This window comes from Pangasianodon hypophthalmus, chromosome 24, assembly GCF_027358585.1.
Source record: "Pangasianodon hypophthalmus isolate fPanHyp1 chromosome 24, fPanHyp1.pri, whole genome shotgun sequence".
NCBI classification, from domain to species: domain Eukaryota; kingdom Metazoa; phylum Chordata; class Actinopteri; order Siluriformes; family Pangasiidae; genus Pangasianodon; species Pangasianodon hypophthalmus.
Genome location: NC_069733.1, coordinates 10,531,636 through 10,543,720, shown reverse-complemented (window position 1 = coordinate 10,543,720; position 12,085 = coordinate 10,531,636). Strand labels below are relative to the sequence as shown.

The following is a 12,085-nucleotide window of genomic DNA, read 5'->3' as shown; positions in this document are numbered from 1 at the left end:
TGAGGTAGTGTAAACAGTGCTTCATTGTTGCAGGCTGCCTTATTTGTGTGGCGTGGCATAGATGCAGATTCACTACAGCACAGGACACAGAAATGAAATCAAGAAGAGAGAATGCTTTATGGTACATCATCGAAAATTGAATTGAAACCTTTTATTTGAGACTATAGGGTTGTAAAAGAGGATGTCTACCAGCTTATGGAGGTCAGATGCTATTCTGCTGATGTTTCTGTGTTTGGAATTCACACGAGAACATGGTCTGAAATGTTTCAGTTGAGATGTACATATCATTTATCTGTGTTCATCTTGCAGAACAGAATGTTCTACTAAACCTTTATAGAAGCATTTTTTTGGAACAAAGAATTTGACAGGGATGAAAGAGTTTGCAAACAAGGGACACTGATACATAATAGCAGATGTGTGGTATTATGATAAAGGCTCAGTGAAAGACAGTAAGGACAAACACACTGTATGGTGCATTACTGACTGTCTGGTCAGAGTTAATATTTTTGCTGTCTTTCAGGGTATTTACAAGATATTATTTACTTCTCTCCTTGATTTTCAGCTTTTGATAGATGCTTGTTAACAGCACAGTTTATCATCTCCATTGTACCTATACTATGACCTGTTCAACTTGTGAAATGTGGCAGCTTCTAAATGTCCAAGTTACATAATACCAACTGTCAAGTAACTTTCAAAATATATAATAGGTAGATTATTTTTACACCTCAGAACATACTAGGGGAAAAAGAGAAAAATATAGTCTCCAAAGTCTCCAAAGCTCTTCACTAAAATGTTGGCGTGTTATCCTATTTAGAAAAAAAATGCTTATTTTCAGGATTGGGGAAGGAAGAAAACAAGTGGTCACAAAAAAAAATAAAAATACATGCTCCAGCACACAACATAACACGAACAGTCTCTCTCACTTCTTTTGAGACAGAATTATAAGTCAACACACTCTTTGATAGTACTTTGCACTCTTTAAAGAAAATAACTACCTATTAGGATGAGTATGTAGACTCATCTCAAGACTGCACTAAAGAATGGCACATTTTGCCTTAAGTTGTTTAGTTTACCCTTAAACACATAGTTGGCTCTTTCAGCTTGGCTCCTGCAGTTCAGTGCTAACAGAGTTCTGTTTAACAGAAGACCATCTGAGCAGATTTATGGGTGAGATATCAAAATCAAAGGAGAAAATATGTCTGACCACAAGGGATCAAAGAGATTTAGAGGCAGGTGAGGTCATGCTGTGCCGATGCACAAAACCACAGACAATGAGATGGCTACAGTAAAATCAATTTAAATAATTATGGACAAATCCATTACAGAAAAACAAAAAGAGAATTACATTACAATTTATATACAGTGAATATATGGATAAATGAACAACTGAAATGGAAAAATAGGACTCTTGATAAACTAAATAAATCTGAAAGCCAATTTTAAAAAAAAACATTTTTAAACTGCAACTTAAAATACATCCAATACTGTGCGCTGTAATATGTACCAATCTGCCATAACATTAAAACCACTGCCAGGTGACGTGAATAACATTGTAGGGAGTGTGATGCCCTGGGCAATGTTCTGCTGGGAAAGCTTGGGTCCTGGCATTCATGTGGATGTTACTTTGACACGTATCACCTACCTGAACATTTTTGCAGACCAAGTACACCTCTTCACAGCAACAGTATTCCGTAATGGCAGTGGCCTCTTTCGGCAAGATAATGCGCCCTGACACACTACAAAATTTGTTCAGGAATGGTTTGAGCAACATGACAGAGTGTTCAAAGAGTTGACCTGGCCTCCAAATTCCCCAGATCTCAATTCGATCAAGCATCTGTGGGATGTGCTGGACAAACAAGTCCAATCCATGGAGGCCCCACCTCGCAATTTACAGGACTTACAGGATCTGCTGCTAACGTTGTGGTGCCAGATACCACAGCACACCTTCAGAGGTCTTGTGGAGTCCATGCCTCAACGGGTCAGAGCTGTTTAGGTGGCGCAAGGGGACCTACACAATATTAGGCAGGTGGTTTTAATGTTATGGCTAATCAGTGTAAATTTACTATTCACGTTATACTCCATAATGCAAAAAGATAATGCTTGTTTAAAAAAAAAATAATAATAAAAAATAAAAATCTCCATGCCATCTCATCTGAAGGCAATGGTGCCACCTATGGGTACTCGTTTTAAAATTCAAGAATAGAAAATAAATACTATTTATTTTATATTGTAAATCTCTGAAATAGTTAATACAGATCAACCTTTTAAGATAATGAAGTCATTTTAATAGAATTTATTTACTACACATCTAAATTGGTCTTAAACAGCCTTACCATTAGCATACGGTTCCCTAATGGTAGCATTTGGTTCCCCTTCAGTTATTTTGGGAACCATTTCATAATGTTCTGGGAATGTCCTATTTTGCTTAAAATGTCAGCTCTGTTCCCGAAACATCCAGGTACCTTTAAAACACAATGCTGTCTTATTATTTTATGACAAGGAACTGACAAAGAACAATCTCTAAAGGTTGCTTTCCGGTATTATTTTTTTGTATCTACGAACTAACGCTCTGGGTGCAGACAGCCCATTGAGGTAACATAGAAATACAAATACAAACATAGGCCCTGTTTTAAAACTGTTTTAAAAAATATTCTGGTTTAAGGTTCAGATTTAAGGCAGAATCCCAAATACTCCCCTATAATAGTGGATAATCTGGCCAAACAGGCAGTGAAACATATGGACATAGGTTGTCTAAAACATTAAAAAGTGAACATATTGTCTGTGCATAAGTATTCAATGCTTGTTATTTTGGGAACCACTTGCTGAGAATTTAAGAAATGAATTTTAGGGTTGGTTTGAGTATTTCAGAAAATATCATGGGATTTTCTCACACAACAGTCTCTAGAGTTTACACCAAATAGTGTGAAAAGCAAAAAACATCCTGTGTGCAGAGGGTCTGCAGGCTGAAAAACCTTGTTGATGAGAGAGACCAGAGGAGAATAATCAGACTGGATTGAGCTGACTGAAAGCCTGTAGTAACTCAAATAAGCACACTTTACAACCGTGATGAGCAGAAAAGCATCTCAGAACGCACAACACATCAAACCTTGAGGTGGATGGGCTACAGCAGCAGAAGACCACATCATATTCCACTCCTGTCAGCCAAGCACAAGAATCTGAGGCTATCATGGGCACAGACTCACCCAAACACTTAATCTTCAACTGTCCAGAATGGGTGTGTTTGTGCCATTGTTCATAATAGGGAAACATCAAACCGGATTATGTTCATCTTGTGGTCAAAAAGAAACTGTTGTACATTATACAGTGTGTAGCATTTACTAGGCAAAGAGATGAGCTATTACAGAAATTGAGAGCTACAGGTTCAGTCTACTTCACTTTACCAAATCTACTTATTGTGTCTTAGACAGTCAAAAATACCAAGAGCAATACTTAATTATCTCAGAGTAACAGGATTAGATAATAGTATTATTAGATAGTAGTATTACATATTATTATTAGTTAAATTATGTATACTGCATAAGATTTTTTTTTCTTTCTTTCTTGGGGTAATGTTTTGTTTTCCTTCCTACTTCATACTCCAGTTCAGTTGCTGGCGGTAATACACCATGAGTTTGTTTGTCAATCACCATGAAGTCATACTAGAAGAAGAAAAAGTTTCGCTAACTGCCGCAAAACATTTAAAAAAAAAAGAGGACATGGAACATGAAGTCTAGGAATCCATCTTCTCTTTAGAAAAGAGTACTTTGTTCAATACCATATTAGTGTTATCATTTCTGCTGTATTTGGAGTTGTGTAATGTATGCACCTGTTGTTATTATATAGAGCATATGGTTTTATGTTTCTTTGATTAAAACTCAATAAAAATATATTTTTTTTAATTTATGAAGAAGTAGGAGAAGAAGAAGCAGTTGTTGTTTAGCTCCTGTACTGCAGGCGGCAACATGGCAACGTTTTGTCGGTCTTCGACGAGGAAATTTGAAAATGGCGGCGAAGGCGACTGAAGTGTCAACCTGTTTTCAGCTATTTTTCAGCTATTTTTCGGCTGTTTTCAGCTAAAGTTAGCCTCTATGTTTTTTATTTTTTAAAATTTAGTTATGTGTTAGCTGTTTATATCTCGTTGATTCGGGACTAAAAAAAATATATATTTTTTTTTAGTTGTCATATTTTCTCTAAAGCAAGTGAATAGCTCCGGCTGAAGTGCTGAAGATGGAGCCCGGTTGCAGCACAGGACAGGACAGCATCCTCTCCAGAGTGGCCCTCAATGACAACAAGGCAGGCATGCAAGGTCTCGACAAGGACAAAATCAACAAGATTATTCTCGAAACGACCAAGGTTTGCTGTACTTTTACGCTTAGTATGGATTCAGTATGGAAACCTGATTTAAGGAGCACAGATTTCTTGCCTTTGTTTAAGATGTAGACTTACATGTAGTACAGAAGCCATTATTTCATATTAAATCTATGCACTTATATTCAGTGCCCAGTTTCTCAGGTACAAATACTATACAGGTGCACTTTGTAGGTATACAGGTGCTGTTTTTAAGTCCCACTCTACCCTATACATCAATGAAATGGGACCACAGTATAGACACACTGACATGGTAGTGTGTGTGGTACTGCTGTGAGTCTAATCAGGTGCAGCAGTGTGTCCTAGTGTTTTCTTACACTGTATTTTACCACTTTGTAGGTGTACTTGTGGTTATAGTAGGTCAACTGATGTAAATACAACGCATGTTTATTTTAAAAATAGTTACTGGGTGTATATACGGTGTAGGAATATACAGAAACAGGATAACTACATTGTAGGTAATCTTTTTTCATCATCTTTTTTGCAGGGGTCCAGATTCTATGAGAGCGAACTGAAAAAGGAGCGTCAGTTGAACCAGCGCGTCGAGAAGATGATGCGGTATAAAGCTAAGGTTACTGAACAGCAGATACAGAAAGCGCAAGCAGAGGTACGTTTTTTTATTTGTATTCTGCATTTGAGGCAACTTTCTTTGAATTGTCCCTTAGATGAATAGACGGGATCTGTGAATTGACATTTGTACTATTTTAATAATTCATTCATTCATCTACAGTCACCACTTCATCCTGGTCAGGGTCATAGTGGATCGCAGCATATCCCAGGAATACTGGGCGCAGACATGCATACACCCTCGATGGGACGACAGGCCGTACACACACACATTCACACACACAACTAGAGGCAGTTTACCTGGAGGGAAACTATGTGGACATGAGAAGAACATATTCGAGTTGCAAGGAAGCAAAGCTACCCACTGTGCGACTGTGCTGCCCGTCCTGATTTATTGCATTATAATTTTCTGTCTTGTAGGTGGAAAAGCTGGCTGCTGATCTGGAAAGGAGTCGCAAGCTGGAGAGGGTGATTGTGCATGTGGATATGGATGCATTCTATGCTGCTGTGGAGATGAGAGATTGTCCGGAACTGAAGAATAAACCCATGGCTGTGGGATCCATGAGCATGTTGGTGAGGATCCTGGTCATATATTATTATGTCTTCTCTGACATCACTTTTTTAAGTCTGTTGAGGAGTAGAAAATCTTATCCATAAACCGCCAGTGTGATTGCAGGTTTTTGTTCCAACTAAGCACAAAAAAACCTGGTTCCAGTTGTATAGTCAACTAGTTAGACTGAAAACTATGTATTATTCATATCACATGTGTTTCTGGTGGTTGCAACAGACAGCGTACCTGCAGCGTACAGGACCTTTTGCAGATAAATTTGGAGTATATGCAAGACCTACAGCTCCTAGGATTGCTATTCTCTTCCACTGTATATGTGTTTATGGGCAGAATGTGTTAAATCTGCTGTTTGCTTATGGTTCAGGGCTAATATGGATTGGAGGAACTGGTCTGAAATGTTAACATCAGAGCTAGGTTTTAGTGGTCATATTAAAAACCATGTCCTGTATATATCTTCAAATGTTTAATCAAACATGGCAATACAACATGTTTAACATTTTCAGTCCACTTCAAACTACCATGCCAGGAGGTATGGTGTCCGTGCTGCCATGCCAGGCTTCATTGCTAAGAAGCTCTGCCCGAATTTGGTCATTGTTCCACTCAACTTTGACAAATACAGAGCAGTGAGTGAACAGGTAATGGTCAGTTGTCTCAATCAGCATGATCAGTTTAAGCAAGCTGTGCACTGTCTGTCCCAAACCCCTCTGCATAAAAGTTTAGTACATCTTGCTGTAAGTTTTTATTACATTTGTGTGCTTTGTCTTGAAGGTGCGAGAGGTATTTGCAGACTATGATCCTCACTTTTTGCCCATGAGTTTAGATGAAGCTTGTCTGGATATCACTGAGCATCTGGAGCAAAGGCAGCACTGGCCTGAGTCTATGAGAACATATCAAATCTGTGAAGTGAAGACCACAGCAGGTACTGTGTTTATTAAATATTAATACATAAATATCACTATAGACTTTCAGACTTGTGCACTATTACACAAAAAATTAGAAACACTGTATTCATTATGAAATTTCAAATTGTATATACAGTATCCTCTTGCCGCATGCCTTAGGAAATTGATTGAGAATTTTTTCCCCCTCATATTCCACTGAAAGACGTTAATGAACTCCAGACCACTGTTGGAGCAGAGACAGATACCCTCTCCCCTGTGCTGTTTGAGGACAGCCCAGGTTCCTCCCCTACTGTCCCAGGGGCTGATGGGAAGGTGGAGGTATTTGGGACAACTCCTGAAGAAGCTGTGAGGGAGATGCGCTTTCGTATCGAGCAGAAAACAACGCTGACTGCAAGTGCTGGTAATACACAGAATTACTGCATTTTATTTATTCATAGTGGACAAAAGATGATTTATAAAACAAGTCTGGTGGATTTTGTTTCATTATTCTAATAGGTATCGCACCGAACATGATGCTCGCGAAAGTGTGCAGTGATAAGAACAAGCCCAATGGTCAATACAGAATTCTTCCTGAGAGAAAGGCTGTGATGGACTTCATCCAAGAGCTGCCTGTTCGGAAGGTTTTTGCTGTCTAATGATTACAGACACACAAGTTGGGTACTGCCAAGATGGTGACTATAAAAATGCTAAATGTGTTTGTTTTGCAGATCTCTGGGATCGGGAAAGTGACTGAGAAGATGCTAGCTGCATTAGGCATCATCACTTGTTCCCAGCTTGGACAGCAGATGGCGATGCTCTCATTGCTCTTCTCTGAAACAACTTGGCACCACTTCCTCCAAATTTCACTGGGGCTTGGCTCTACTCACATAGACAGGTGTGTTTCATTGAATTATTTGGTCTGTCTGAACTACAGTAAGATTCCCCTTTTTTCTTTTTTTTCTTTTTTTTTTTTTTAAATAAATAAATGCTGCCAAAGCTTACTCCTTGTCTTAGTAATTTAAAATCTGAAAAATACTTCATGGACTCCACAAGACCTCTGAAAGTGTGCTGTGGTATCTGGCACCAAGACCTTACTAGCAGATCCTTACTAGCAGTCCTGTAAGTTGTGAGGTGGGGCCTCCATGGATCGGACTTGTTTTTCCAGCACATCCCACAGATGCTCGATCGGATTGAGATCTGGGGAATTTGGAGGCCAAGTCACTTGAACTCCATGTCATGTTCCTCAAATCATTCCTGAACAATTTTTGCAGTGTGGCAGGGTGCATTATCCTGCTGAAAGAGGCCACTGCCATTAGGGAATACCGATGCCATGAAGGAGTGTAATTGGTCTGCAACAATGTTTAGGTAGGTGGTATGTGTGGTATGTGTCATCCACATGAATGTCTGGACCCAAAGTTTCCCAGCAGAACATTGCCCAGAGCATCACACTGCCTCTGCTGGCTTGTCTTCTTCCCATAGTGCATCCTGGTGCCATCTCTTCCCCAGGTACCTACACAGCCCCATACCCAGCAAGCTGCGATGCACTGTGTGTTCTGACACCTTTCTGTCAAAGCCTGCATTAACTTTTTCAGCAGTTTGTGCTACAGTAGCTCTTCTGTTGGATCGGACCAGACGGGCTAACCGGTTGTCCTTCCTTGGATCACTTTTGGTAGGTAATAACCACTGAAACATCCAGAAACATCCCACAAGACCTTCCATTTTGGAGATGCTCTGACCCAGTCATCTAGCTATCAAAATTTGGCCCTTGTCAAAGTCTCTCAGATGCTTGCGCTTGCTAATTTTTCCTGCTTCCATCAACTTCAAGAACCAACTGTTCACTTGCTGCCTAATATATGCCACCCCTTGACAGGTGCCATTGTAACAAGATAATCAATGTTATTCACTTCTCCTGTGAGTGGTTTAAATGTTATGGCTGATCTGTATATTCTGCTGATGTATAGCCCTCCTTTGGCAAGAGTTTTATTTTTTTTAAGTTTATTATTTCTGTCTTTGTGTCTGCAGAGATTCTGAGAGAAAAAGCATGAGCACAGAAAGGTAACTTGTTCTTTTACACAACAGGCTGTTACATATTTTGGACATCTAAATGTCTTCAGGGTTAAGAAATTGAAGAAAACAAAATGGAAATGCACTTTAGGCTTTAAGATCTGTAATGGTATTGTCAAGCCTAGTGTTTTGAACTAGAATGAACCATGATGCTTTCTATGGCAGGACATTTGCTGAGATGAGCAATGCAGACGAGCAGTATTCACTGTGCAGAGAGCTCTGTCATGATTTGGCAAAGGATCTACAGAGGGAGGGCCTCAAGGTACCGCTTCACATTAATCAATTTTATACTGTGCCTGTGAGAAGCTGGTAATGATAAAGAACGCTCTGTCTGAGCTATATATATTTTTTAGCTCAGCTGCCAGTGTTTAATTTAAAATTGAGACTTACATTCACAACACAGCAGTTCACGTAATACACTTTTATTACACACACAGGGTAAAACTGTCACTTTGAAACTGAAGAATGTCAACTTTGAGGTGAAGACAAAAGCATTCTCACTGCAGTGTGCTGTGTGCACTGAAGAGGAGATTTTTGCTGCTGCTAAGGACCTTTTGAAAGCCGAGATTGATAATGTCAGCCCTCTACCCCTGAGGCTGAGATTAATGGGTACACAGTTTGTTTGTTTTTCTTCAGTGATATCTCTTCAGTTATTACTCTGTTGATGTTTGATGAATCCACATATGATGGAAAGGCCTCTCCTAGTTATCGGGATCATATAATGGAGTTGTGATTGTTTTATGTTTTGCACTTGTTATTTACTCAAGTGACAAAAATTATTTTTGTATACCCATTAACACATCTGGTTAATGTCATAAAATTACATGAGTAGGTTGCCTAACTGCTTTGTTGACAGGATCCATTTTTTCCTGTCATTAGATAGAGAAATAACAGCAAGTAATTACCTTCAATGACATGATTACCAGCACTAGAAAAGGCTTCTCCATCTGTTGAAGAATGCATCAAATTTAAGAGCTCTATTAGTGTCTGAACTTAACGCATCACTGGAATGCGAAATGCAGTTACAGCAGTGAAAAAACATGAAGTCAGCAGTCAATTCTTAAAAAAAAAAAAAAGAAAGAAAGCAATACTCTGCTGATAGATTTTTACCAAAGAGATCTACTACTGTAAGAGCAATGCAATGAAGGTTCTGCTTTTCAGTGTGTAACATTTTTTGGCATGTCACTAATGAAATGTAATACAGTCTGTGTGTCGTATTTCATGTTAACTGGATTTGCACAGTGAAATGCAATTCAGTGGCATGGATTGCTTTTAAACATGGATTATATTCACTTCTGATGCAAGTTCAGCATTTAATTCATAAAATGCAATCCCTGTTAATTATTTTTATTTGATAGATCAAGCAGTGTAAGAGCAATGCAATGAAGGTTTTGGTTTTCAGTGTGGTATGTTTCCTTACATCACTAATGTAGAGGAATACCATTTGTGTTGTATTTATATATATATATTTGTATTTATATTATGTTTTTTTTCTATTGCTTTTCTATCATGGTATCTTCTCCATATTTGTAATGCTACTAAAACCTTTTCATTTTGTCTCCTATTGTTTTAATTTTTTTCTTTCTAATCTTTGAGTTTTTTTCTCTCTTTACTAGGTGTTCGGGTCTCAAGCTTCATCAGTGTTGATGATAAACAGCCCCAGCAGAAAAGCATTGTGGGATTTCTGAAGATAGCATCAGACTGTAGCAGTTCAGCCCAGCCATCCAAATCAGAAATGGTCAGTGTGTTAGGTTCTAGTGTCAGTTTAACAAGGGAACAGTGTCCTGAGACCAGAAGTGCTTCATTTACAGGGGAGACTTCCAAACCATTCAGTAAGTGGAGGACAGAATCTGGTTGTACAGCTGAACCTCAGCAACAGACCTTTTTCCAAAAGGCCCATGCAAAGAGGCTGCAAAAGCAATATGAGCAAGAAGAAACATCAGACAAAATATTTAAATGTTTACCAGCAGACTCAACAAATAACTCTGCCTTTATTGTCACAACCCACAAACCAACAGTCAAAACTGAAGAAACTCAGACATGCACATGGAAAAGACATCCGGATACAGATGACACTGCAGCCAAAGCTGACTCAAGTTTGTCCACAACAAACAAAGTATCATATGCAAGCCAAACAAAAACACAGTCTGCAAATATGCTGCAATGTTTTACATGTCCTGTGTGCTTCAATCAAATAGAAACTAAAAACCTCTCATCATTCAACCAGCATATAGATGAGTGTCTTAGCGGTGAACTGGACAATAAGAGGACATCCATGGATGGATGTCAAGATGTGTGTCAGGAAGAGAAACTATTGGGCAAGCAGGATGAAGCAAAAAAAGAGCACATTCATCATAAAGTCACAGATTTAAACTCAGGAAGCAGGACATCAATATTGAAAAGAAACAATGAAAGACCTTACACCAGCTCTTCCACACCACTTTTTGAAAACAGTGCACATTCTGATTTTAGAACACCGTTTTTTAAACGCTTTAAAAGTACAAGCGAAAAGAGTTCCTTCGTGCCTCATGAAGCCATGAGTGATTCTGGATCTGTATCCTTCCAACAGACAGCTAGTTCAGTTGAAGTTATTAGTGAGCCACTGCACAAGATGGTCCCCATCTTGACATGTCCAGTGTGCAGTCAGGCTCAGGATACTGATGACCTCATTCTCTTCAACCATCATGTGGACATGTGTCTTAACCAGGAAGTGCTTTTGGAGTTTAGAGAAGCTGTTCCTCCAATGGCTCAGTCAGATTCCAAAGTCAAAGGTCAGTGTCTTAGATGAATACTTTATAATACTGAGTAATATACGGTAAATTCAGTATTGGAATGTGTTAGGCTATGTGTTGGCAAATATAGGACTTTTTTCTTGTGCTATTTGAATACATTGATTATTTTGCAGATCTTGAGAAATTGTCTACTGCAAGAGGAAAGAGCAAAAGGTCAGGTCCTTTTACTTATACATCTATGGTAGCTATGAATGACCTGTTAATAAGAACACAGTTTCAGGAGATTTGAATATAGTTTTTCTTTATGCAAACCAGTACTGATGTGTGTGTGCATACCTTTTAATTGCAGACGAGGATCATCACCACCTCCTCCCCCAAAGAAAACCAAAGCCATCAGCACAAGACACACCATTGATAAATTCTTCAAAGGAAACTGCAATCAGAAATTTTAATATGCTTCATTTTATCTCTTGGTGTCTGTGTCTGCTACGCCAGATTGCAGGTACAGACCAAGCGGTGTGACTGTCAATGATGTAATGAATGTTTAAAAAAAAAAAAAAAAAAAAAAAAGCCATTGTTATTCAAGATGTTTTGCTGAGTTTCCATTCTGGATGGAAAAAAAAAGTGATATAAAAAATGGGGAAAATATGCTGCTCTATCAAATCTGATTGTTATGATTATAATACAATGTTTGCACTTTTACCTTGTGTGCTGTGCTATGAGAAGTATTTTATCACTAATTAAACACAAATGAAGCACTTTATTAGACCATGTAGAAATTTAGAAGGATCAAAGCCATAAATTAACAGTTAGGTGTTTTTTGTTTTTTTTTAAGGAAAGCAACCCTGAAAGGTTTGAAATTAAACATTGTAATATTGCACATTTAATATTTTACACATTTGTAT

At 38.5% G+C, this 12,085-nt stretch overlaps 1 protein-coding gene across 4 annotated transcripts; it reads left to right on the top strand.

Moving 5' to 3' along the window:
- The first annotated feature begins 2,565 nt into the window (after positions 1 to 2,565).
- On the top strand, positions 2,566 to 12,048 carry polk (polymerase (DNA directed) kappa). Of its 4 annotated transcripts, XM_026931048.3 has the most exons (15): positions 2,567 to 4,078; positions 4,177 to 4,353; positions 4,856 to 4,975; positions 5,356 to 5,508; positions 6,007 to 6,138; positions 6,272 to 6,422; positions 6,608 to 6,805; positions 6,901 to 7,025; positions 7,113 to 7,279; positions 8,407 to 8,439; positions 8,614 to 8,710; positions 8,886 to 9,057; positions 10,065 to 11,219; positions 11,354 to 11,393; positions 11,530 to 12,047. In XM_026931048.3, exons 2-15 carry the CDS (start codon positions 4,228 to 4,230, stop codon positions 11,630 to 11,632), a joined length of 2,772 nt encoding a protein of 923 aa, XP_026786849.3. In that variant the 5' UTR covers positions 2,567 to 4,078; positions 4,177 to 4,227; the 3' UTR covers positions 11,633 to 12,047. The 4 variants fall into 4 exon arrangements, with proteins under 4 accessions (XP_053085143.1, XP_034154761.2, XP_026786849.3 ...); XM_053229168.1 differs by having other exon boundaries at positions 2,566 to 4,353; positions 6,901 to 7,016; positions 11,530 to 12,048; XM_034298870.2 differs by having other exon boundaries at positions 2,566 to 4,353; positions 11,496 to 11,583.
- The last annotated feature ends 37 nt before the right edge of the window (positions 12,049 to 12,085 follow it).

Bases quoted from the DNA above. Each gene is read 5' to 3' on its own strand.
- polk (XM_026931048.3), top strand. From the start codon at position 4,228: ATGGAGCCCGGTTGCAGCACAGGACAGGACAGCATCCTCTCCAGAGTG. The intron at 7,280-8,406 runs GTGTGTTTCATT...TTGTGTCTGCAG, and splicing joins GGCTCTACTCACATAGACAG to AGATTCTGAGAGAAAAAGCA. The intron at 11,394-11,529 runs GTCAGGTCCTTT...TTTTAATTGCAG, and splicing joins GCAAGAGGAAAGAGCAAAAG to ACGAGGATCATCACCACCTC.